A 24,505-nucleotide genomic window follows, 5' to 3' on the forward strand; every position below is an offset into this window, starting at 1 on the left:
ACCGGCCTTCCTATGCAAAGTTTTCCTCACCATTCAAGATAAAGAGGCAACAATCTAACAAGAAGGGCAAATAGATAGTAAAATAAAAACCAAACGGAATATTAACAAACAAACAAAACGTAGGGAAAAAGGGTGACATATTTGGTGGAAACCTTGTGATAGCATGTTACATCTTCTTGAAAAACAAAAGCTCTAGTTGAATAACGATTTACCAAAAACAAACTTATGGCACATTATTCCAATGATTTTTTGGTAAATCGCTAACCAGCTATAATTCATTTTCATTACTAAGTAACTATTACATGGAATCAAGCTCTAATCGAATCCATGATTTACCAGAAAGCTAAGTCGAGATGCGAATTCTCTTATTAGCTTCTTGGTAAATCATCGACCGACTAGAGTTTATCTCCAACTATATCAAACCCAAAAAAAAACAATATTCATAGAACATCTGAAATGTTTGCAACAATAACCAAGTATATATAGTGGTCCAAAAGGCTCTCTATTTAAAGTTGACCAATGGGGGATAGATTTGAAATTTAATCACAATCTACGAATTTATAGAAGGTCAATTATTATTTTAATATTGGTAGATACATGTTAATATATGATGACTAAAAGCTTACGTGCCGAGTAAATCAATTTAAAGAAATATATATGCATGTTTAGTGACTACCTTAATATGTTGAAAACACCTAATTCATACCTAATATAGTTATTCCTAATGACATGTTTAGTTTCTAAATATGTATGTGACACACCCCGTCCCGAAGGAGGGCATGCTGGCCGTCACATGAGAGTGACGTAACCATTTACACAGTTCGGAAGCTTTTAAAATACAATTATTAAAATGGAAACCCTCGAGGGTGAGTCCTACTTTTGTGATTTCTGTCAGAATACCGTTGGATTCCTTGTGGCCACCAAAACTCTGCTATCAAGAACCTGGAGGGGCGAAAAACAAAATTGAGTGGGTCAGTAAAACCAAGCTTTTCAAAAACATTTCGCCAAAAATAATTATAACCCCTCACTGTAAAACCTGTATACTTTTCCCAGAAAATAGTATAATAACATAATACTTTTCATAAATCTCGAATCATCAATTTTTCTTTAAAACCCGAAAGTATGCCATGTTTTAATTTCGAAAACAAAATAAATGATGCATCAATGTAACAGGTGAAAAGTTGAATTAACCGGAGACCCTGCAGTTGGTCCTGTACGGTTAATTCCATAGCTCAACATCCAATCCAACCGGAGTCACCTCGATGACCTGTACGGCACTACACTGCAGATAAGTCGGAACTACCTGAAGTAGTCTGTACGACATGGATGGTGTAATAATACGCTCTAGTGCTTCTCTCATCAATCATCTGTGCACATAATCTAAGGTCACTCACTAGTCGGAATCACATCTAGTAATCTATACGACTAGCATGTCGGAACCCTCACTTGGTCTGTACGACATCCACCTACTTGGATCCAAGACGAGCGTGCGGTGTGGTGAATAATATAAGCACTAACACCATGATTGCAGGTTATGAGCTATCCACAACATACACATCAACAATGCACATGAATAATATAAAACTCACCTGATACTTACATGTGCGTCCACAGCACCAATTCACATATATATATGCATCATATATCAATTCATGCTTTTCATATACTTCTATGCATGGCATTTCAAATCATACTTTTCATATAAATCTATCCATGGCATTTTAAATCATGCTTTCATTTAAATTCAATTTCTGGGGAAACTCAATAGTATATAGGTAATACGAAAACAAAACTGCCCACTCACCTGGAGTTCGCCCTACAACTCCCTAGCACAACTCATCAAGGCGTCATGACGATCGCCGCCTAGAACAATAATCAAATCCAACCTCAGAAATCATATCGATAGAATATAACTTATATAAAATACGTCACTACATAGATTGATCCGAAAGATCTGCAACTTAGATTTTAAATCCATAACTTCCAGAGTCCACAATATATCTCTAGGACAACATCCTGAAATTTCATTACCATCCAACGGTCGGATCTCCGTCAATTTCCAAAACTAAGTGACGGTTAACATTTTATTTTATGAACTTACAACTCCAATTCCGGAAGATCCGTAACTCGGATTCCCAATCCGTAAGTTCCAATAATCCTCAAATATTACATATTACAACGTATCAAAGTTTGGTGACGATCCAACGGTCGGATCGTCAATTCACATTTTCACCTAAATGCGAAAACTATAAAACGTTATTTAAAGCACCCTAACCAATAATCGTAATAACTTTCTCATACGGTGCTCAAATTGGGTATATGAATATACCACATTGACCTACTCGACGTCACGGACGTCGACAAATTTTTAAAATAATTTTTTACTGTGGCACGCGCCCCCACGCGCCAAGGAAGGCACGGGTCCACGCGCGCCCACGCGCACCTTCTTCCTCGCGAGTTCGCCGGACTGGTTTTTCTCCGGTGGCCAGATTCTGGGCATTTTTCAAATGCCTTGTTCTCCTTCGTTTCTCAACCATTTTCTTCGTATAATATATCAATTTAAAGCCCTCAACATGTAGAATCACAATATACTACTTTTAAGCTTCAAAAACAGCTAAATCTCACCGGAAAAATCCAAGCAAAACCGGCCAAACTTAACCCTCGTGATCCCGACGTCCAAATCCTTCCAACGAAGCACTCCAAGCTTCCTTGGGACCTCACTAAGCTCACTATGAGCTTGGATTGTCCTAAAAATCAACCAACAAAAAGTTCATGAACAGTGCCAAAATCGGTGCTTGGGATTTCGACGTGAAATCGAAAGATTTCTTACCTAAAATGGGTGTGGTTGAGTTCGTATAGTCCTCACGAGCACGATGGTACCTTCACAACCTTCGATCCGTGCTTGTAGGCTTGGTGGTGAGTGTGTCCGTACAAGTCGAGAGTGAAAGAGTGAGAGAAAGCCGTGAGGGAGGAGAGAGGCAGCACGGGGGAAGGAAAGGGTTGAGGTTGACCCGTGTGTGTGTTGTGTGGTCCAACAAAACCCACCAAAATTCCAAGTCTTTTAATTCCTTAACCACACAAAAATACATACCAAATTTTAAATCAACCTTTAATCCAATTTAATTAATTTTCCAAAAACTTAGGAACCATGAAATGTTCAAACATATCACACACACGTACCTTAATACCCGCTAAGGGTAAATCCGTCATTTCACATTCCCGTCAAATGTATCTCCGGGACGGGCTGTGACAATCTTCCCTCCTTATAGAATTTCGTCCCCGAAATTCCCATAACCAAATAAACCATTTAATACTCGTAGAATAACCTTGGGTACATCTCTCTCATTCGATCTTCTGTCTCCCAGGTAGCTTCCTCTACGGAATGGTTCCTCCACAACACCTTCACCAAACTCATCGTCTTGTTCTTTAGAACCTTATCTTTCCGATCAAGTATCGTCATCGGCTCCTCTTCGTAACACAAATCTAGGTTCAACTCTAAGGGTTGCAGAGGGATCACATGCGACGGATTTGTAACATAATGTCGAAACTCCGAAACATGAAACACATTATGTACGCTGGACAGCTCTGACGGCAATTCAAGCCTGTAAACATCTTCACCGACCCGTTCGGTGATCAGATAAGGTCCGGTGTACCTAGGACTCAACTTACCTTTCTTTCCAAATCGAACAACACCTCGCCACGGTGATAACTTCATAAATATCCAATCACTTACCTTGTACACTCGATCAGTGGCATGTTTGTCTGTTAAACTTTTCTGGCGATCTCAGGCCGCTTTCCAAGTTAAAATTAATCACTCGAACATTCCAAGTAGACTCATTCATAACCTCAGGGCCCGCAAGAACCCTTTTAACCACTTCTGCCCAACACAAAGGTGTGCTACAATCTTTACCAAAAAGTGCCTCAAATGGTTTCATACCCATGCTCGAACGAACGCTATAGATGTAGGCAATTCCCCTCAAATCCAACCGCTTAATCTAAGCGTCACCAACTGCAATACTGAAAATCTCAGCATATCTTCCAAAGTCTGGATAGTGCTCTCTGATTAACCATCTATTTGAGGGCGATAAGTTGTACTATAAGGTAACTTGGTAACCAAGCTTCATGTACGCTATCCAAAACTTAGAAGTAACCAACATACCTAAAAAGCTTAACAGTGTACATCGTCAAAATTGCTTTCTTTAATTCCACATAATTTGGCACATACGTCCCATTCTCTTGCATAAACATACCATCCAATTCTGCCTCGGTTAATTCTTGAATTCCTTCGTCAATTTTATGGGCAACAAGTATACAATCAACTAAAATTGGCCTAACCTGAAAATTAGTCAATAAAGCTTCTTCTCAACTTTTACCTTAAGTTTCACTCCAGGATCCCAAATCCGCAAGAAGGGAAAACACAACAAGCATACAAAGCATTAATTCTTACTGGAGCCTTCCTATCAAGTGCATCAGTCGCAACAATTTCACGATCACCCTGGTCGTGCAATCATAATTATTTAGTAACTCAATCTGCCTTTGTTGCCTAAGATTAGAATACCTCCGAGTAAGCAGACATTGGAGACTCATTTGATTCATAAAAATCTTACACTTTTCACTATAAAAGTAATGTCTCCAAAACTTCCAAGTAAAGATGATTGCTACTAACTCCAAATTGAGTAGAGTAATTCATTTCATGAAGTTTCAATTGCCGTGAAGCATAGGCAATCTCCCTACCTTGCTGCATTAACACTTATCCAAGACCAACCAAAGAAGCATCAATAAAGACCTCATAATTACCGCTATCTTCTGGGAGTGCTAAAATACGCGTATGAGTGAGGAAATACTTCAACTGTTGAAACATTTGCGCACAATTATCCTCCCACTCCAACATAACCTCTGTTCTCGTCAATCTCGTCAATGGCAAAGCAATGACTGAGAAATCTTTCACGAACCATCCACGATAGCCTGCCAAACTAAGAAAACTTTGAATCTCAATCACAGTTCGTGGTTGTTCCAAATTCTCAATTTCCGCTACCTTTTAAAAATTCACTTGAATACCTTTAGCAAATATAACTTATCTCCTAAATGTTTCTTGATTCATCCAACATTGGCATTTGCTAAACTTAGCATACAATCGACATTCCCTCAAACTTTGTAACATCAACTTAAAATATCTAACATGCTCTGCTCTAGGCTTAGAGTATACCAAAATATCGTCAATGAAAACAATAACAAACTTATCAATGCATTCCTGGAATACTTCATCCATCATCTCATAAAACAGCAAGAGAATCCATCAATCCGAATAACATCACTAAAACTCATAATGACCGCAACGAGTCCTGAACACAATCTTAGGAACGTTATCATTAACTTTTCAATCAATAACAACCAGACCTTAAGTCAATCTTAGGAAATACGCAGACCTCTAGGTTGATCAACAATCATCAATACGCAACAATGGATAACGGTTCTTGATCATTACCCGATTCAATTGCCTATAATTAAAACATAGCCTTAATGTCCATTATCTTCCTCACAAATAAACTGGTGTTCTCCCAACGTGATGTACTTTGAATAAAACCTTTATCAACTAATTCATGTGACCGAATTTCCAATTCTCTTAACTCATCATAAACCAATCTCTAGCATAAAATTGGTACCTGGATACAAATCAACATTAAACTCTATATCTCCGCCCGACGGCAATCGAGGTAATTCCTCAGGGAAAACATCGAGAAAATGTCTAACCACCTTTACATTTTCCAAAATACTAGAAGCACATCATTTAGCACCACACGAGCTAAGTATCCTTGGCAGCCTTTCGATAACAATCTCTTTGCTCTCACAGCATAAATGATGGCCTAACTCAATCCACTTTGCTCAATCACAAAAGTAACCTTTGATAATCCATATTGGCAAGATTATAACCTAACCAATATGTGCTTAAAATCACATCGAAATCCACAATGTCTAACAGGATAAGATTCACTGGCATAACTACTTCTTCCACCATCACTGGACACCCTGAAGGTGTAATATTATCATCTTGTTCTTCATTAGAAATACATAAATACGCCTCGATCGTGGTCCAACATTACTCTATTTGGCAACATCGTCCATAATAAGAAATATATCAGCCGGAGTCAGCTAGAATGACCTGTACGGCTTACTCCTCAATTTTCCAAATAATATGTTCGCCAGATCCACCTCTTGTGGCCTGTACGACTGGACTTATAACTCATCAATTATCCCTGTACCCATCACCAAGCTGACCAAACTACTAAGTCCATAACCCTGCTGGATCGATACTGTGGTGTCAGGGAAGACTGCTGGGTAACAACTGATTCTAAGGACCATTCATACCTCTATGTCTCATCCAACCACATAAACACATTCACTGATTCCCACACTCTCCAAAGTGTCTAATATTGTACATACGGTACAAAGGTACATTTCTCTTATTCAAATCACCTTATCTCTGAGATCTGGGCTCACCAATAAATCTATCACTTCGCCTCTGACCAGTGGCATTAAATCTCAGCTGGAAGAATTAGTTCCAACTTCACTTCTTTTGAAGCTCTGAGTCTTTCGATGTACTTGATATGACGGATCTTTAAACTTATCGTCTTTCCTCTAATCACCATTCTTTTCTTATTCTTCTTTACTCACGCTGATCATGTCACTACATAGATTGATCCGAAAGATCTGCAACTCAGATTTTAAATCCATAACTTCCAGAGTCCACAATATATCTCTAGGACAACATCCTGAAATTTCATTACCATCCAACGGTCGGATCTCCGTCAATTTCCAAAACTAAGTGACGGTTAACATTTTATTTTATGAACTTACAACTCCAATTCCGGAAGATCCGTAACTCGGATTCCCAATCCGTAAGTTCCAATAATCCTCAAATATTACATATTACAACGTATCAAAGTTTGGTGACGATCCAACGGTCGGATCGTCAATTCACATTTTCACCTAAATGCGAAAACTATAAAACGTTATTTAAAGCACCTAACCAATAATCGTAATAACTTTCTCATACGGTGCTCAAATTGGGTATATGAATATACCACATTGACCTACTCGACGTCACGGACGTCGACAAATTTTTAAAATAATTTTTTACTGTGGCACGCGCCCCCACGCGCCAAGGAAGGCACGGGTCCACGCGCGCCCACGCGCACCTTCTTCCTCGCGAGTTCGCCGGACTGGTTTTTCTCCGGTGGCCGGATTCTGGGCATTTTTCAAATGCCTTGTTCTCCTTCGTTTCTCAACCATTTTCTTCGTATAATATATCAATTTAAAGCCCTCAACATGTAGAATCACAATATACTACTTTTAAGCTTCAAAAACAACTAAATCTCACCGGAAAAATCCAAGCAAAACCGGCCAAACTTAACCCTCGTGATCCCGACGTCCAAATCCTTCCAACGAAGCACTCCAAGCTTCCTTGGGACCTCACTAAGCTCACTATGAGCTTGGATTGTCCTAAAAATCAACCAACAAAAAGTTCATGAACAGTGCCAAAATCGGTGCTTGGGATTTCGACGTGAAATCGAAAGATTTCTTACCTAAAATGGGTGTGGTTGAGTTCGTATAGTCCTCACGAGCACGATGGTACCTTCACAACCTTCGATCCGTGCTTGTAGGCTTGGTGGTGAGTGTGTCCGTACAAGTCGAGAGTGAAAGAGTGAGAGAAAGCCGTGAGGGAGGAGAGAGGCAGCACGGGGGAAGGAAAGGGTTGAGGTTGACCCGTGTGTGTGTTGTGTGGTCCAACAAAACCCACCAAAATTCCAAGTCTTTTAATTCCTTAACCACACAAAAATACATACCAAATTTTAAATCAACCTTTAATCTAATTTAATTAATTTTCCAAAAACTTAGGAACCATGAAATGTTCAAACATATCACACACACGTACCTTAATACCCGCTAAGGGTAAATCCGTCATTTCACATTCCCGTCAAATGTATCTCCGGGACGGCTGTGACAGTATGTTTGTACATATCCACCAAATTTTATATCAAAAGCTATACCTTATAAACCTTGAAAGTCAATCTCGTTATCCTCATTTATATAATCCGCAAAATTGTAAATAAAGTAAATGCATAATAATAGATTTTGAAAGAAAATTAAAGCAAAATAAGAATATATTTGTCATGGTAGAAATCTAACACTAATAGGATTCTTCCATCACTTAACGTAATATAAAAGTTCATAAACAAGTTTGTATAATACAAGGGTGGGCACTTGAACCCGAAAATCGAAACCGAAACACGAACCAAATCGAACGGTTTGGTTTTACGGTTTCAAACGATTTTGGTTTGAAACCGAACCGAATGAAGGAAAAACGGTTTGGTTTCGATTCCGGAACCCTGAAACCGCATAACTTTTGAGTTTGTGTGTCAAGTATCTGCGATGTCCACATTTTAGTATCTATGCATATGTGTCAAGTGTATTGTTGTGTTTTCTCTGGTGTGTGGTGTGTACTATGTGTGTGTGTCCCTTCCTTTTGTGCTGTTTTATTTTTCGCTCTACTACCTGCGCATTCGAACACGGATTCAGCACATCAACAACGGCATATCTCACTGCCAAAGGTATTATCTGACTGCCTATTTCCATTGATATGCATTTGTTACTATATTAACTCCAGTTACACAGAAAACCAGTAATTATTATGCACCATTAGTTCGCCTCATGCTCAATTTACTTCAAATTAATGTGGGTTTAATAGTATGTGTAGTCCAATTATCTAATCTGGGCTTAATATTATAGATTGATATAATCCAATATAACGGGGTACATGAATTTTGGTAGACATGTATTATAATGTTTTTTGTCAGTTCGCTGAATTATGTTATTCAAACTGCTTCACTTGATTCCAAGGTAAAGGGAGTTTATGTAACCCTAATTGTATATGGGAAAATGCTAGGAAGACCAACTATTTAGACTAAAGTTCATAAACCATATGATGTGGTTGAAATTGAAGCCATGCTTGATTGAATTTTAATATTGTATGCATGCTTGAACAATGCAGTAATAGAAGACATGAAAATAAAAACAAACAGTAAATGTTGCTCATAGAAGAGAATTGAAGTGTATATCAAAGGAAAATGAAATGAGATACAACTAGATAACCATAATAGCTTTTTCAAACAATGAAACAAAACCAAAACCGTTTAAAACCAAAAAGAACCGAACCAAATGGTTTGGTTTCATTTCGGTTGTAGCCTCAAAACCACACCGAACTAAACCACAAAAACTTGCAGGTTTTGTTTTGGTTTCACCCAAAACCGAACCGTGTCCACCCCTAGTATTATTATTCTTTTGGTAAAAAAAAAATTAAAAAAAAAAAAAAAAAACCAAAGCAAACCCTAGCAACTACCTAGTGTTGCTGCTGAAAACCCGCTTGCCGAACGAACATCCCCAGCACATAGAACCCTAAACTCCGTCACCGAACACCACAACAGTAACTGACACAAATCGAAGGAAGCCAATGGGAAAAAGCAACCCACTAGCAACAGTGCCAACAAAGGAAAACTAAAAGAAGAATGTGATGTGAACACCTGACCTAAAGCTCTACACTACACACCTTCGAATAGAAGTGCAATAAATGGTGGTGAAGATAAGCGGGTGCTAATCTAGATTACAGAGACGTTGAAGGATGAAGCGGATCCGGATTGAGGAACGTGGAGGTGGAAGTAAGGGGGAAAGGGAAAAAGGGGAAAAGATGGAAGGAAGGAAACATGGGATAGGTGGAAGGAAGGAAATATGGGAAAAAGTGGAAGGAAGGGGGAATCAGAAAAAGGGAAAAAAAAATCAAAGAAAGCAGATGCACAGGGGGTTGGAGGAAAGTGGTAAACATGCCACTGAGTTGAGGTAAACGGAAACTAAAGGAGAAGGAAAGAAAAAGGGAGGGGGGGGGGGGTAAACGGAAACTAAAGGAGAAGGAAAGAACAAGAGAGGAGGGGGGGGGAAGAGAAGATGATAGCCACCGACCATGGCCATAGCTAGGGTCAGCCGCTGTGAAAGGAACGAAATGGGGGAACACTCACACATCGGTGAGAAAAGCTCTAACAATAAAATTTGTGTTTGGATAAACCAAGCTTAAAGCTTTTATATTTTAACAATTGGTATGAAATTTTGCACATAATGGTTCTATGACTAGCATTCAACTAATGTAAATCTTTGTCGATGACGATTTCGACACCAAATTATTATAGCATTGAATAAAAAGGTAGGTAATACCATGATAATTGGCAAGAAATTTGGTAGATAAGGATATACATGCATCAGTATTTCTCATAAAATATTTTTTTTTTAAATCATTAGTCAGCATATAAAGTCATGTATCTATTATAAATATTGTCTGAATTTTAATTGTGTAAATCCTAGATAAATTTCATTTTAGATTATCTATTATTCTAGTGATTCTTTTCCTATAAGCTTAAATCATTAGTCAGCATATAAAGTCACGCAACATGTTGGTCCACCTAAGGCCTATTGATAGGGATTTTACCACCTGCAATAGTAGGGATAAAAATACTTTAAAATACTTGCAAGAGTACAAGGTTATTGTAGTATAGCAGCTCAAGCAAGGTCGATCTCCATAGGGATTGAATGAATAATTTATGTTAAAACAAAATCTTAATTAATTATTTGAAAACAAAGTTTGGAAGAGGGTGGTTTTATGACCTAAAATATTGAAAACGAATTTAATTAAAAACAACTAAATAAATTGGGAAAATAAATAAAACAAAAGAAAATAGTTTTGAAAATAAATTTGAGCACTAGGATTCCGCCGTCACCTTAACAATCCTACGCAGTTCTTCCAATTACTTATGAATTACACATACATATTTTGAAGGTTAGGTTTTCCTAAAGTATATCCTACTTGGAACCTCCAACATAGAACGTATATCTAACATACAACCCGTCCGTGGCGTCCAAATCGAATGTGAACATGCAAGACTCATTAAGTTTTGTGAAAACCTTTTGAAAAATCATATAACCCTTAAAACGTGTTGTCCATCCTAAGAAGTTACACATATTAACCACAAGAAGCCAGCGCCAATTTCAGGGACAACCCTCCGCCAAAATTGCATCAAATTACTTTTCTAAATATCCTAATGGTGGCCAATCATCAAAACAATTAGATAGTTTAAAGCACAGTGATTAATAATTCAAAACTTGGATGCATAATATCATAAGTAAATTGAAAAGAAGCTACATATTCTTGTTAAGGCTCGTGCCCTCGCCCTAGCAAACAAAACTAGTTACGAACAATCATAAAACAAAATATTATTAAAGACATGGATAGAAAACACCTTGAAAATAAACTTGAATTGTCAAAAGCCCTCTAAAACCAAAGTATTGCATTCTCCCTTTTTCTTTAACCTAATGGTTAAATATCTTATTTATACTAATACAAAATAAAACCCTAAAAGGTCTTAGAATAAAACTAGGAAACCTAATAAATTGAAATAAAATAGGAAACATAATCCTAAATTAACATGGTAAATTCGCCCAAAAATCTGCACAGCCAAGTTTTGGACCCAAATCAGCTCCAAAACTGGCCCAAAATAGCTGGATTTAAAGCTTGGACTATTCTGAACACTTCTCCAAATGGCCACGAACCCATCTGAGGTTAAAAATGCAGTTTAAACCCAGAAACGTCGCTTTCCAGCAACGCGCACTGCTCCTTCATTTAATCACCAGAAAATAATCGTTTGGTAGAAATTGCTGAGATTTTGACACGAACAAGTTAAGGAACACACGAATGTCTTCCAATTTGAATCACTCCAAAATTCATCCGTTTGATCAGGTTTTGCTCCTAATGAAGTTGAATGTCCTATATTAAAAATATAAAGCAAAGTATCAAAATCCTACCAAAATAACCAATAAATTATAACTAAGATTAGGGTAAAATATATAATAAAATATTGACTCATCACCTATCGTGACCCAACCTTATTCTACGTTTCAGTTGATAATTAGATACGAGCCCAACATCTCGCATCTACGCTTCATTGGTAGTTCAATCAATGTGTCGATTGCGCCGTCTTTACATACAAAAATGGATCCTTAGAGAAGGATGAGAATCTATGTCGGTTATGATTATTTTTCAATCATTCGTTACTTAGAACCCTTGACAGGCGATCTCTTTATAGCTTATTACACGGATTGTCATTTTGCTTTTCATCATTAAGGGGAGATAAGAACGTCAACATTTATGAAGAATGTCGCGAATTATCGTGGATGACACCCACTATATCTCATTTAGATCCCCGCACCGCACAATCTGAAACTAAAGTGCGAGTGTGCAACGAATTCTAGATCATAAGAGCGTTGCTTAAAGCATGTCGAATTAAATGTAGACCGAATTTAATGTTCAGCCTTTAATATAGGCCAAATGTAATGGTCGGCCTTTATATAGGTTAAATTCAGTACAAGCTAAGTTTAATGTTCGGCCAATATTTAATACAGGTTGAATTTAATGTTCAGCCTATAATTTTTATTTTTTATTTTTTATATCAGTAAGCATGCTGCTCGTGAATAACCTAGTAACACTGAATAATCGGGTAACATCTCACTTCGTCGAGAAGATTGATGAAATGACCTTATGTGAAGTCCAAATAAAGTTCGACTTTCAATGTGCCAAATACTGAGTAACTTTGTAACACCTGACTTCGCCAAGAAGGCTGATGAGATGACCTCTTTCAATAAGGACTCAAAGACTCCTTGTTGACAAAGACTTGGATAAATAGTCAACCAAACTTGAAGCAGTGTTGTTACTCTAAACTAAAGATGTTCTTCGATCGCTTGACTCTATGGCTCCAATGTTGTTATTCCAACATGAAGATGTCACCGATTGCCAACATAGTTCTGTTAATCCAAACTGAAGGTCTGTTGACGTAGGGAAGTTAGTGTTTTCTCAAAGATTTAAGAGAGTTTCATGTAAAGCTAAAATTTGCGCAAGCAGTTTTGTGTGTTGAGTTCAGGGTCTTTTTCTTGTCGCACGAGGTCTTGTATTTATGGGGATATTTCTCAGCCACGAAACCCATCCTGATCGTGCACCTTTGTAACAACCCTATCCAATTAGGCCACCTCTAACCGAGGGCTGGCCAGAAGGCTCGTTTTAGCCCTCTGGCCCTCCAAGATTCTCTAAGATATTAATATTTTAATGAACAGTACAGGGCCATATTTGCCTCCATCTCCAACCGAGGGCCAAAGGGCTAGAAGGCTCGTTTTAGCCCTGTCACAAAAAACCGTCTCCAACCGAGGGCCAAAGGGCCAAACATAATTTATTATTTAAAAACTACAATTTAAATTCAAATCCAACGGCTAAGTGACGACAACATGACGTCAGCTAGCCGTTGGTAGCTGACATCATGTTGATCGTTGGTTAATGTTATTTAATGTTGTTTTATATTGTTTAATGTTGTTTCATGTTACTTAATTTAATTTAATGTTGTATAAATGGCCTAGGAAGTTATAGAAAAAAATAGAATTAAAAAAAAATATGAAACAAATTTTGTGAAATAGAAGTTATAGGAAAAAAATGGAATTTAAAAAAAATATGAAACAAATTTTGTAAAATAGAAGTTATATGAAAAAAAATATATGAATCGAATTTTGTAAAATAGAAGTTATAGGAAAAAATAGAATTTAAAAAAAAATTGAAACAAATTTTGTGAAATAGAAGTTATAGGAAAAAAAGGGAATTTAAAAAAAATATGAAACAAATTTTGTAAAATAGAAGTTATAGGAAAAAAAAATTGAAACAAATTTTGTAAAATAGAATTGAAAAAAAATATGAAACAAAATTTGATTCATATGAAAAGGAAAAAAACAAGGGAAAAAAAAGAAGTTTAAATTCATATAAAAAAAATTAATACAACGGCTACTAGCCGTTATATTAAAAAAAAATTCAAACTATTAGTGTCGGTTATAACCGACACTAATAGTAATTAAAAAAAAATGCATTTGAATAACTATTATTGTCGGCTATAACAGACAGTATTAAAATCCTTCTTTAATGCTGTCAGTTATAACCGACAGCAATGAAAAACTATAAAAAAAAAAATAGCCAGCCAGCATTCGGCCCTTAGGCCCTTTGGCCCTTTGAAATTCTGTGGGGCCCTCCCAGATTCCCGAGCCCTCTGGCCTAGCTCTCGGTTGGAGACGGTTTTAGGGCTATTTTCAGGCCTCTGGCCCTCTAGACCCTTCGGTTAAAGATGATCTTAGGATTCAGGATTAGCATTGTTTGACTAAGGATAAGCCAAAAATGGAATTATGTAAACCTTATGCCGACCATTAGAAACCACATGCATGCAATTCCCCCTTATCTCCAATTTCCAACTCTGATCACCAAGCCACCAACATATTCTAATCTATCCCACGTTTTTGGAGAGTGATAATGCATGCAATTCAACTTGATTAGAATATTCGGCATCTTGCCAAAGATATTTGGTGGTGATAACTATCCCCATCTTTGCACAATGTTTGAACTCCTTTTTTCAATTGGAGTCAAGGATATAATTCAAACCAGGTGGTAAAGAAAATAATATTAAGTGTTTATATAATTTCATATATTATTAAGAGATAATTATTATGGTTAAAAACCACAATTTTATTCCTCAATAATAATTGAAAATTATCCTAACAATATTCTCATCTAACAGCCAAGAATTCTGCTCTTCCAACGACCTCGATTGTACGGACCGATGGTCTAATATTGGGTATGAACGGTTTGATTTTCAGAAGAAACAACGTTAAAAAGCTAGTTTAATGGGTTGCGGTGGCGAATCATGGCGGCGAGGGAAGAAGTGTAAAGAGGAATGGTTGGAGTTGGAGATTGGATGTGGTGGTGAGCCATGGCAGCTAGGGAGGAAGTGTAGACAGAAAAGGTAGGAGAAAATGAAAGGGCGAGGCTGCGAGAGGTTAATGTGAGGGTGGTGGGCCAAAGTTTTTATATTTTATTTTGTTTTAAAACATTATTTTTTCAGTTTTTTTTTTTTTTTTTTTGGTTAGGAGCTTTATATATAGAGAAAGCAAATTTCACTATATTTCAAAAAACTTCATTAGTTTTAAACATGTTAAGGAGAGACAAAAACATAAAAACAACTACAGTCTAACCTAAAAACATGGAAACAATGTTTTAAAATACCAGTCATACCCTTATGCCTCGTTTGACAGGTTGTATAAGTGACCAAATAGGACTAATAATACGGACTCAGTAGTTTAATGCCATCCCATATTAAATTGGATCAGATTAATTTAATACGATCCACTTGTTTTATACGCCATACACCCGCGTAATAAAACCGTCCAAAAGGCTTGGATTATTAGTCGAATTCTTTTTTCTCTCTCTCGTCTCGCCTTCCTTTGCCATTCTCCCTGTCTCCTACTCTCGCCAGCTCTCTTCTCCCTGTTTTCTTTTCTCGCCGACTCTGTTCTCTCTTCATCTTTGCTTTATGTCTAATAATTGGAGACGCCTACAAAGACAGAAAGATCAGTCGCACCGCCCACTGTTTCTCTCTCGTCTCACAACATTCAAATCATTAGATGATGATATTGGGGAGATTTGGTCATAGTTGAATATCAGAGTGTGCAACGAATGAGACTAACAAAATAATAGGAATATTATCAAACAAACGAGAATGCCGAAACGGCTACAAAACCCTAAGAGACTATATTGTGATTGACTTATTTCTCAAACTAAATTACAAGCAATATTTATAGAGAACTAAACCTAAGAAACCCAAACTCGGATGGGCTAAGCCAAAATCCTAAACTAACAAGCAAAACCCAAATACTAAAATAAACCACCTAAATACTAATATTTTCCAACACCCCCCCCCCCCGGTCAAACTCATGGCGGTACACGACATAGGTTTGCCAAAGTAGATGTCGATGCAAAACTTCAAATTCCAGTGCCGATGCCGATGCCAATGCTGATACCAATGTCAATAGCAATGCTAATGCCAATGCCAATTTCCAATCCAAGTTCAAGCTATCATGCCCAATGCAAGAATACGCGACGCGGGCCACAAAACCTTTCAAACTACCATGCCCAATGCAAGAGTACGCGGGCCATAAAACCTCAAAACAACCAAATTTTTTTCTTCCCTTCCCCCTCCCCTATTTTTTTCTTCCTTCTTCCTTCTTTTTGTTCCTTCTGTGCGAACAAACAACATATATTTCTATTTGCCTATTTTTTTTCTTCTGTGCAAACCAACAACATCAGGATCCAGATGCAGCTGTGAGACTACACAATTTCAGACTTTTTCCTTGCAAACAATCAATACCAACTAACAAATCTAAAACAAAAACACAAACAGCGGAAGATGACTAAAACAAAATTGATACAAACAAATTGGCACCGATCAATAGCAGACTAAATCCCGAAGGATCCAACCTGCTCTGATACCATGTTGAATATCAGAGTGCGCAACAAACGAGACTAACAAAATAATAGGAATATTATTAAACAAACGAGAATGCTGAAACGGCTACAAAACTCTAAGAGACTACATTGTGACTGATTTATTTCTCAAACAAAATTACAAGCAATATTTATAGAGAACTAAACCTAAGAAACCCTAACTTGGATGGGCTAAGCCCAAATCCTAAACTAACAAGCAAAACCCAAATACTAAAATAAACGTAAATACTAATATTTTCCAACAGTCATCTGGGTGTTTGAACTTAAGTGGGATTTAGGTTTGCTTTTTGCTGCTTTTTGTGATTCGGGTATTTTTCAACTGGGTTTTAAAATGTTGATTGGGAATCAATGATAGGGCTTGAAGATTAGAAAACATTTCGTCTGGCAATGTTCATTTGAAATTAGGTTTTGTTCTAATTTTGGGGGTTTTGTTCTAAATTTTATGAGTAGTTGAGGATGGCGTTGACGCTGCTTCTGCATGGTTGACAAGTTGTCGGCTGTCAGATTAGGTCGAACCTCCATGGCTGCTACTTTTTATTCAATATCTAATTTTGCGTTTTTGGTAAGTGGTGGCGATGACTGTATTTTGAAGATAATATTTGAGAAATATTTGGGTTTTTTTTAGATATAATAACATAATTTTTTTTTTTTTTAGTAAAATGATATATCCAGTACTATACCAAATACAAGTGTTGGAGCGAAATTTCTTACGGAAAGAAATACCTCCACAAATTTGTTGACAGCAATCCTCATGTTCGCCGAATCCTTCGTTAGAGGTGTCCCCGAACAATCTTTCTTCGTAGCTTGCCTGGGTGGGGTACCTGCAAGAGATACTCCGTCAGTCGATTGATTTTCTATTCTTTGGTTTCTCTCGGGTTTTGATTACGCACCTTGTTTTTTGGCTTCTTTCCATATTTATAGGATTGCATGCTTGGGGAACAAGTACCACGACCTATCTTCCTCTCCCATTTCCTGTCCTCCGCAATATGATTGCATGCTTCGGGAACAAGTACCACGACATGTCTTCCTCTCCTACTTCCTCAGTGGTCCTCCTTAGTGATGGCAGTTATCTAGACACGTGTATCTGTATATTCCTTGTGGGTTTTCCTCACAGTTTATCTTGCACAACACAATCTCTTTGGGTGATTGGTATTGGCCCATGAGTCAAAACCGGATTTTATCCTTCCACAACAAGATAAGTAATACGGTCATTAGTTCGATATTGCACTAAACGACCGACTAATTTAGTCAGTACTATCCGATGACTATTTATCATATCCGACATAAATAGTCAGTACAATTTGAGCTGCCAAACAGGGATTAACCCGAATCAGCCCAACTCTCTAAAACCCAATATTTAACCCGCTTTGTTGTGTTCTCAATCCTCTTACTTATTTTTTTAGGCTTATTTTGGTAATGCCTCGTCGAACTCAAACTTAATTTCATTTTTCTTTCTCTAATATCATCACTTTACACTCTAAATCTCGATTTCGCTCCACTTTAGCTATAATCCGTCTATATCATTCAAAGCAGCATCAAATGTGCTAATATGTAAACTGTAAGTTTGCGTTTGGTATGCGGAAAGAAATTCATGAGAAATTATTTCTTCTTTTTTTTTTCTTAGAGGAAGGGAAATGCAAATTTTTTTTTCTCATATTTGGTAACAATAGGAAAGTAAGTAGGAAAGATTTTTTTGGATTCCCGAGGAGAAGGAAAATAAATACCAAAGGGGTAGAGTCCCCTATTTTCCGTAACGCAGGAAATCATTTCTCAAAGGCTGGGGTTTTCTAACATGGGAAGGACAACACTTTCTCATTTCTAAACACTTTTCCCCGCACAGCAAAAGATAGCTTAAAGATAACATTGTACTTCCGAAAGATATTTATCGAAATAGAGATGCTAAGGATTCTCTTAAAAGTGGGTATCTTCATGAACTTTTCATCACTTCATATTTTTAGCACAATTTCCGTACCAGCATTATAAAACATTGTGTCAAAAACATGAGATGGGAGAAAGTCCATAAAGAATCCCACTTTGAGTAAAATCTCTTTGGTATCTCTCGTATGCTGGTTATTTGTTGAATTTGAATTTCAAAAGTATTTTCAAGGCTTTATGCAAGAAATGCATATCTTGTACTTCTTACCAAAAGTACTTAAAATGTTTTTTCAAAATTCACTTGAATTTTTTTTATTAAGAATTGGTTTAAAAACATTTTTATCAAAAACACTTTCAGTCATTTTAAAAGCACTTTCAAATAAACCTAATATCCCAGAGTCAATTGTATTGCACCAGCCTTCCAAAACTCCCCTCTCAATTTTTCTGGTCCAATTCACCCTCCATCATATTCAGCGCACACAAACACACGCCATGCATTTGGATTCAAAATACAATATACCCCATGGATTTCCAACTAGATATTGGTTCAGTAGTATTTCTCTTCCAACGTTGAAATTATCCCGATTTCAAATCCCCTTCTTCCACTAATAAAAAGATTAAAAGAAAATTGTAACCATTTGAATTCTATGCAGAGTTGTGAATACAACATAAAGCCATATGCATGCGAATACAACATAATCATTACTTGTAGCACTACACTCCGCCCGTTAACAATTAATGTACTCCAAAGCGTTTTTCATTGGAAGTACTTTCCAAATAGGGAAACCACATTGAAAAAGTACATCCAAAGACTTCATGGTCTAAGTTCTTCAAAGAAAGCAGGAAACACCCCTCAAATTGGGCATTACTTAGCCCAGATTATTACATACCAAAATTGAACAAAGGGGAGAGACGCATTTAGTTATCGTTCTTCTAACATCGACTTCTATGCAGTATGCCCCTGTACAAAAGGAAATTCACAATTAATTACAGTATAGCATTTAGTTTCTAAACTTTATCAATGTCCACAAGCAATAAAAAGAACGTTAAAGGAGAAGTGCCACTAACGTCGGCAGAAATAGGAGTATTGTTGTCTTGGTTGTTTCAATGAATTCTGTGACACAAGGCATAGTTATTTTTCTAGTGAGCGGCTGTTTTGTTAGTCAGGAATCTAGGATCGGTTCTAATCCCTTGCAACAAAAAAGGTCTGAAAGATAATGTAATTCAATTGTGAAGCAATAGAACTGACATTTGGCCCTCCTATTTAGGTTCTCCTTCCGAGAAGAAAATTTTTGCATTATTTCCATTCAATCTGCAATTTGCAAGTTATTCACTTGCTCTGCCTTTTCCCAAGTGATCAAGCACAGCAGTCACTTACTATTTTCATTGTTCTCCTTTATCCAATGCATACAAGACGTAACCTATAATACCTTGAGCATGTCCGGAGGACTTTACAGATATACAGCAGAGCATATATGTGGGTAATATCTATACACTCTTATAAGAATAATGATTGAAGGTTGTGATAGGTAAAGCCAAAAAGTGCTAAGCGGAACTTGCAAATCATCCAAATCATCATAGAGGTATAAAATCAGAGTCATAACAAGAGAAATGAAAAACACCTGACCCTTGCAGAGAAAAAGTACAGACTGAGCTAGTCTTATTTGGTGGATTTAGGATCGTTCTTGGAAGTGTAATCAGGAGGGGAATAGATAACAGCTGCGGCCATGGCCCCAGGAAAGACCACGTACTTGGCCAAGGCTGCCAGTTTCGTCACTAGTGGCTCTCCCCTCATCAATGCCATTCCTCTGCTTAGATCAGAGTCTGTAACACTTCCTTCAACCAAATGCATGCACTTAAACTCAAATGTCCAAAGACACACAATAAAACTAAATATAAAACAAAGGTAAAACATAATATTTTCTGGAACCTAAAAATTGTTGTTGTTGTTGTTGGCTTTATTTTCTCAAAAACTAAATGCATAATATGTAGACCAATACACCAATATTACACTAACAAAATGAATAAGCAAGAGTAACAACATGTGATTGCAAACACTGAAAAATCAGCAATCCATTTGGAGTTCCAGGGGGGTAATTTCAGTGTCCATATCTGAAGTCAATCATGTGAAAGCGTATACAAACTCAAACAATAATCCTCTGTAATAGCCTACCATATCACAAAATGTAATATCAATTCTTTTAATCCAGTTTTAGTGCCATCTTAGAACAGAAGAGGACACTGAGTTGTGAGTTCTCATTGAAATGTCTTGGAACATCCATGTTGAACAGAAGGATACATTGAACCACAATATTCATTTCAAATACATGGTAAATAGGTCCTACACGTAACACAAGTTGGTAATCTTGACCCAACAACAGACCACCACCAAAAAGAAGTTTAAAATCAAAACCATATCTAGTAACGGACCAGATAATAAGGGGGGCAGCTACAGAATCCCATTAAATCTTAAAAAAGTTTCAACCTTTCTAAAACAAGAATATAGCATGAATGCATGTATAATCTAACATCATAACTTACTAACTTCAAGCATTCTTTCCTTTTTGTCACTTTTATGTAATTAATGGTGAACTTGTAATACAATCTCAAACTGTATGTTACTCTGCCGGAAAGGATCATCTCAAACTGTATGTTACTATGTAGCTAGGTATCCAGAACATTTTGCTGCTACAATGGCAATGATAGGTAAACTAAGCAACCTTAATAATTAAATGCACACCAAATTCTTTTTTTAATTGAAGAATAGCTGACACCCAAGTCTCAAGATACGAATCAGATATCATTTCTGTGGGACATTAGTTTGCATGTAAAAACTCGAGGGCATAGGGTGATAAAGAGCAAGTACAATCTGGTGGCAAATGGTTGGGATGCTAATTGTCCGAGTCGAGGCTCGAGCAGGTGTCCCTGGACAGACATCTCGGCTGGTTACCCTCCCTTTCTTCACTCATGCAACTTCGAGGTTGGTAACGGAGAGAGGCTGAGATTCTGGGAGGACGGTTGGTTGGAGGGCAGTCCGTTGAAGGAGCAATTCCCTAGATTATTTTCTTTATCAAGGACAAAAAACCAAAGTATTTCCAATTTGGTAGCTTCTTCTTTACAGCCGGTCAGTTGGAATTTAGAGTTTAGGAGAAACCTAAGAGAGTCGGAGATTGAAGAGGTGGCTGGTTTACTGCAGAAGGTGGAGTCCGTACGGCTGTGCCATTCTAGAGAAGACAGGAGAAGATGGAATTTAGAAGGCTCTGGCCAGTTCACTTGCAAATCCTATAACTCTTTCCTTTGCAACAATGATGTTGTGCAACAATTTCCCCCTTTCGCTCAGATATGGAAAGCAAAAGTGCCTCCAAAAGTCAAAATCCTTGTGTGGCTAGTGGCGCTCGGGAAGGTTAATACTTGTGATCAAGTCCAAAGTCGAATGCCTTTTGCATGCTTCTCCCCCCATTGGTGCACTTTGTGCAAATCCGGGGAGGAAAGCGCCAACCATGTTTTCCTCCATTGTCCGTATAGCATTCAACTCTGGTGGAAATTGCTCAAGGAAGCCAGAGCAAGATGGGTCACCCCAAGGGGTTGTTTTGAGCTCCTAAGCACTAAATTCGAAGGCCTAGGGAAAGGGAGGAAAGCCAAAACTTTGTGGGGATCTCTGTTGATGGCCCCCTTCTGGAACATTTGGTTGGAGCGTAATAAAAGAGTCTTTGAGGATTACAAGGGAGTGGGGGTTGAGGAGCTTTGGGATAGAGTAAAACACTGGGCAGCCCTTTGGGCTTCGGTTTTAGCGGAGTTTAGAGATTACAATTTCTCTTCTATTTTTAGGGATTTGTTAGCAGCCGTTATTTGATTTGGTCTAGCTTTTCCTCTGTTCAATTAGTTTTCTTTAGGGGTCCTTGCTAGTTCTCTGATAGCCCCAGGTGGATATCTTTTCCACGTGGTTAACTTTTTCTCTTTTGTAATTCTTTCGTTTTATAAAATTCTATCGTTTCTTTTCAAAAAAAAGAAATACAGTCACAGTGCCAATGTTATTTGGGAGAGGACATAAGGGCAATGTCTATGAATAATGCCCTCTGTCCAGGACCTCTTAAGGCACATTGCACTTTTTTCATAAGCAGATAAACCTTGAAAGTGTAAATTTCAATACTAGACTATAACTGAGCACTTGAATAGAACTAAACTGGTCCAGGACCTCTTAAGGCACATTGCACTTTTTTCATAAGCAGAAAAACCTTGAAAGTGTAAATTTCAAAACTAGACTATAACTGAGCACTTGAATAGAACTAAACTGGTAATGCAATCATCACAACGATGATCGTTCATGTGTTTGTTTCTCACTCCTGCCAACTGAAACAAGTTTTGGTACTCCCAATGAAGTAGGTTATGTTCTGTTCTTTACAAACTAACCGAACCAATCCCATTGGCAAAGTGATCAGCTTTACTTGGCTGGTTTGATCGGTTGCAAATTACACTAATCATCAACCTAAACACCTTAAAAATGAATCCATAAATTTATACTAATCATCAAACAATATAGCCTACAAACAAACAATTAGAAATTTACACCATCAACCTAAACACCTTAAAAATGAATCCATAAATTCGAAGTAAGAAACCAATCAAACAATTAACCAAAAGCATACAAACCCAAACCGAAACCGAAAACAAGAACAAAAAAGAAAATAAACCAGATACAAAATCATTTTGAACCCAAATAATACTAGTAAATTTTAACGCTCAAGCTCGATCTGAATTTTAAAGCATGTTAAATTCAGTTAATACTAGTACTGACAAACAAAAAAATTGCTTTGCTCGATTTCAAAATTCATTTGAAATTTTTTTCAATTTATTCTTTCCCCTTTCCAGAGAAACAAAGTTTAATTATTAACGAAATTTATAAATACAATAGGAGAGAAAAATAGAGTATACGATTACCGAGTAAGAAGGAGAAGATGAAACCGTGGTGGCGGTGACGGTGGCGGTGGTGATTGAGAGGAGGGGTGCGGAGGGCAGATGATTGGAGATGGGGTAGGTTGTGTGTACGTAGGCTCGCTCTAGACTCTAGATCCTGGGTTTTGTATCGTGTTAAAATTCTATTTTGCCCTTTTCCCAAAAAAAAATAATAATAATAAAAATTCTATTTTGCCCCCCGCAATTTGCTGTACCCACCTCGCAACTATTCTTTCCACTTCAAATATTTCCAATTTCACCATAAAATTCAATTTCAAGAAAAAAAAAAAAAAAGGCTTTTCCGATTAATAATACAAATTGATGGACCATTTGGAATGTTTTTAAAATGACGAAAACGCTTTTGGTTAAGTATTTTGGGCCAATGCACTGTCCATGGTGGCCTGATGATGAGTGAGCGGTGTGTTTTCCATTGCAGGGACGAGGGCTGTCTTTTAGGGGTAGCAGAGGAAAATGAGCTAGGAAAATTTTATATGAATTCATATAACTTTTTTCTACACCTAACTTACATTCTAAATCCATATATTTTTTTTAATTAAACTATCAATATCTCTTTAAATCCAAATTTATTATCTAAACTACCCTCACAAATCCAATTCAATATGTAAATTTATCTTTACACCCATTTAGAAAATAAAAATCTAAGATAATGTCTTGCAATTCATTTAAGGCTTAGCAATCAAGTCAATCAGGTTTACAACTGTGAGTGATCATTCAAAAGGGGTAACTGGCTCATTGGCTTGTTTGACTAATTCACCACTCACATATTGTAGTCTCTCTCCAATGTCATTTCATTCATGAATGTTATGCAACTCGCTCAATCTTCCTTCTCTCCAATGTCATTTCATCTATGAATGTTCTGCAACTCATTCAATCTTAATACAAAGTAGGTTTGTGCAACTCAATACTAAATTTTCCTGTCAATGATTGATTGGGCAACCTTTTCCTGTTGTCCCATCGATTCTCAACCTCTCCCTGTTGTCCAATCGATGTTGCAAAGAAAGCTGAGATTGATCTTCGCAAATTATGATTCTTGGTTTTATTGTTTTTCTGTTGTAAGGCATGCCTGATTACTCATCAAACTACTTTTTGTTTCTATTCTACCCAAATATTGTGTTCAATCTTGATTGAGCTTTAGTTTTCACTAAAAAATGTGTCTACGCTTCGCTGCGAGGGTTGAATGCATTTGTTGTGAGCATG

At 37.2% G+C, this 24,505-nt stretch overlaps 1 protein-coding gene and 2 long non-coding RNA genes across 3 annotated transcripts; all 3 read right to left on the bottom strand.

The window, feature by feature from the left end:
* Positions 1-557: 557 nt before the first annotated feature.
* On the bottom strand, positions 558-3,018 carry LOC139195248 (uncharacterized). Its single transcript, XR_011579926.1, has 4 exons — positions 2,831-3,018; positions 2,626-2,747; positions 1,805-1,863; positions 558-942 (listed from the first exon to the last, which is right to left on the bottom strand). It is a non-coding gene; the product is annotated as an uncharacterized lncRNA (long non-coding RNA).
* Positions 3,019-3,307: 289 nt separating this feature from the next.
* Positions 3,308-5,269, bottom strand: LOC139194955 (uncharacterized). The gene is made up of 6 exons (XM_070820119.1): positions 5,207-5,269; positions 4,766-5,035; positions 4,448-4,495; positions 4,160-4,335; positions 3,816-3,954; positions 3,308-3,709 (listed from the first exon to the last, which is right to left on the bottom strand). The coding sequence occupies exons 1-6, from the start codon at positions 5,267-5,269 to the stop codon at positions 3,308-3,310; spliced, it is 1,098 nt and encodes a 365-aa protein (XP_070676220.1).
* Positions 5,270-18,951: 13,682 nt separating this feature from the next.
* On the bottom strand, positions 18,952-23,752 carry LOC139195244 (uncharacterized). Its single transcript, XR_011579923.1, has 3 exons — positions 23,273-23,752; positions 19,957-20,170; positions 18,952-19,295 (listed from the first exon to the last, which is right to left on the bottom strand). It is a non-coding gene; the product is annotated as an uncharacterized lncRNA (long non-coding RNA).
* Between the last annotated feature and the right edge of the window lie 753 nt (positions 23,753-24,505).

The sequence above is a fragment of the Malus domestica genome, chromosome 04, assembly GCF_042453785.1.
Source record: "Malus domestica chromosome 04, GDT2T_hap1".
In the NCBI taxonomy this organism is placed as follows: Eukaryota; Viridiplantae; Streptophyta; class Magnoliopsida; order Rosales; family Rosaceae; genus Malus; species Malus domestica.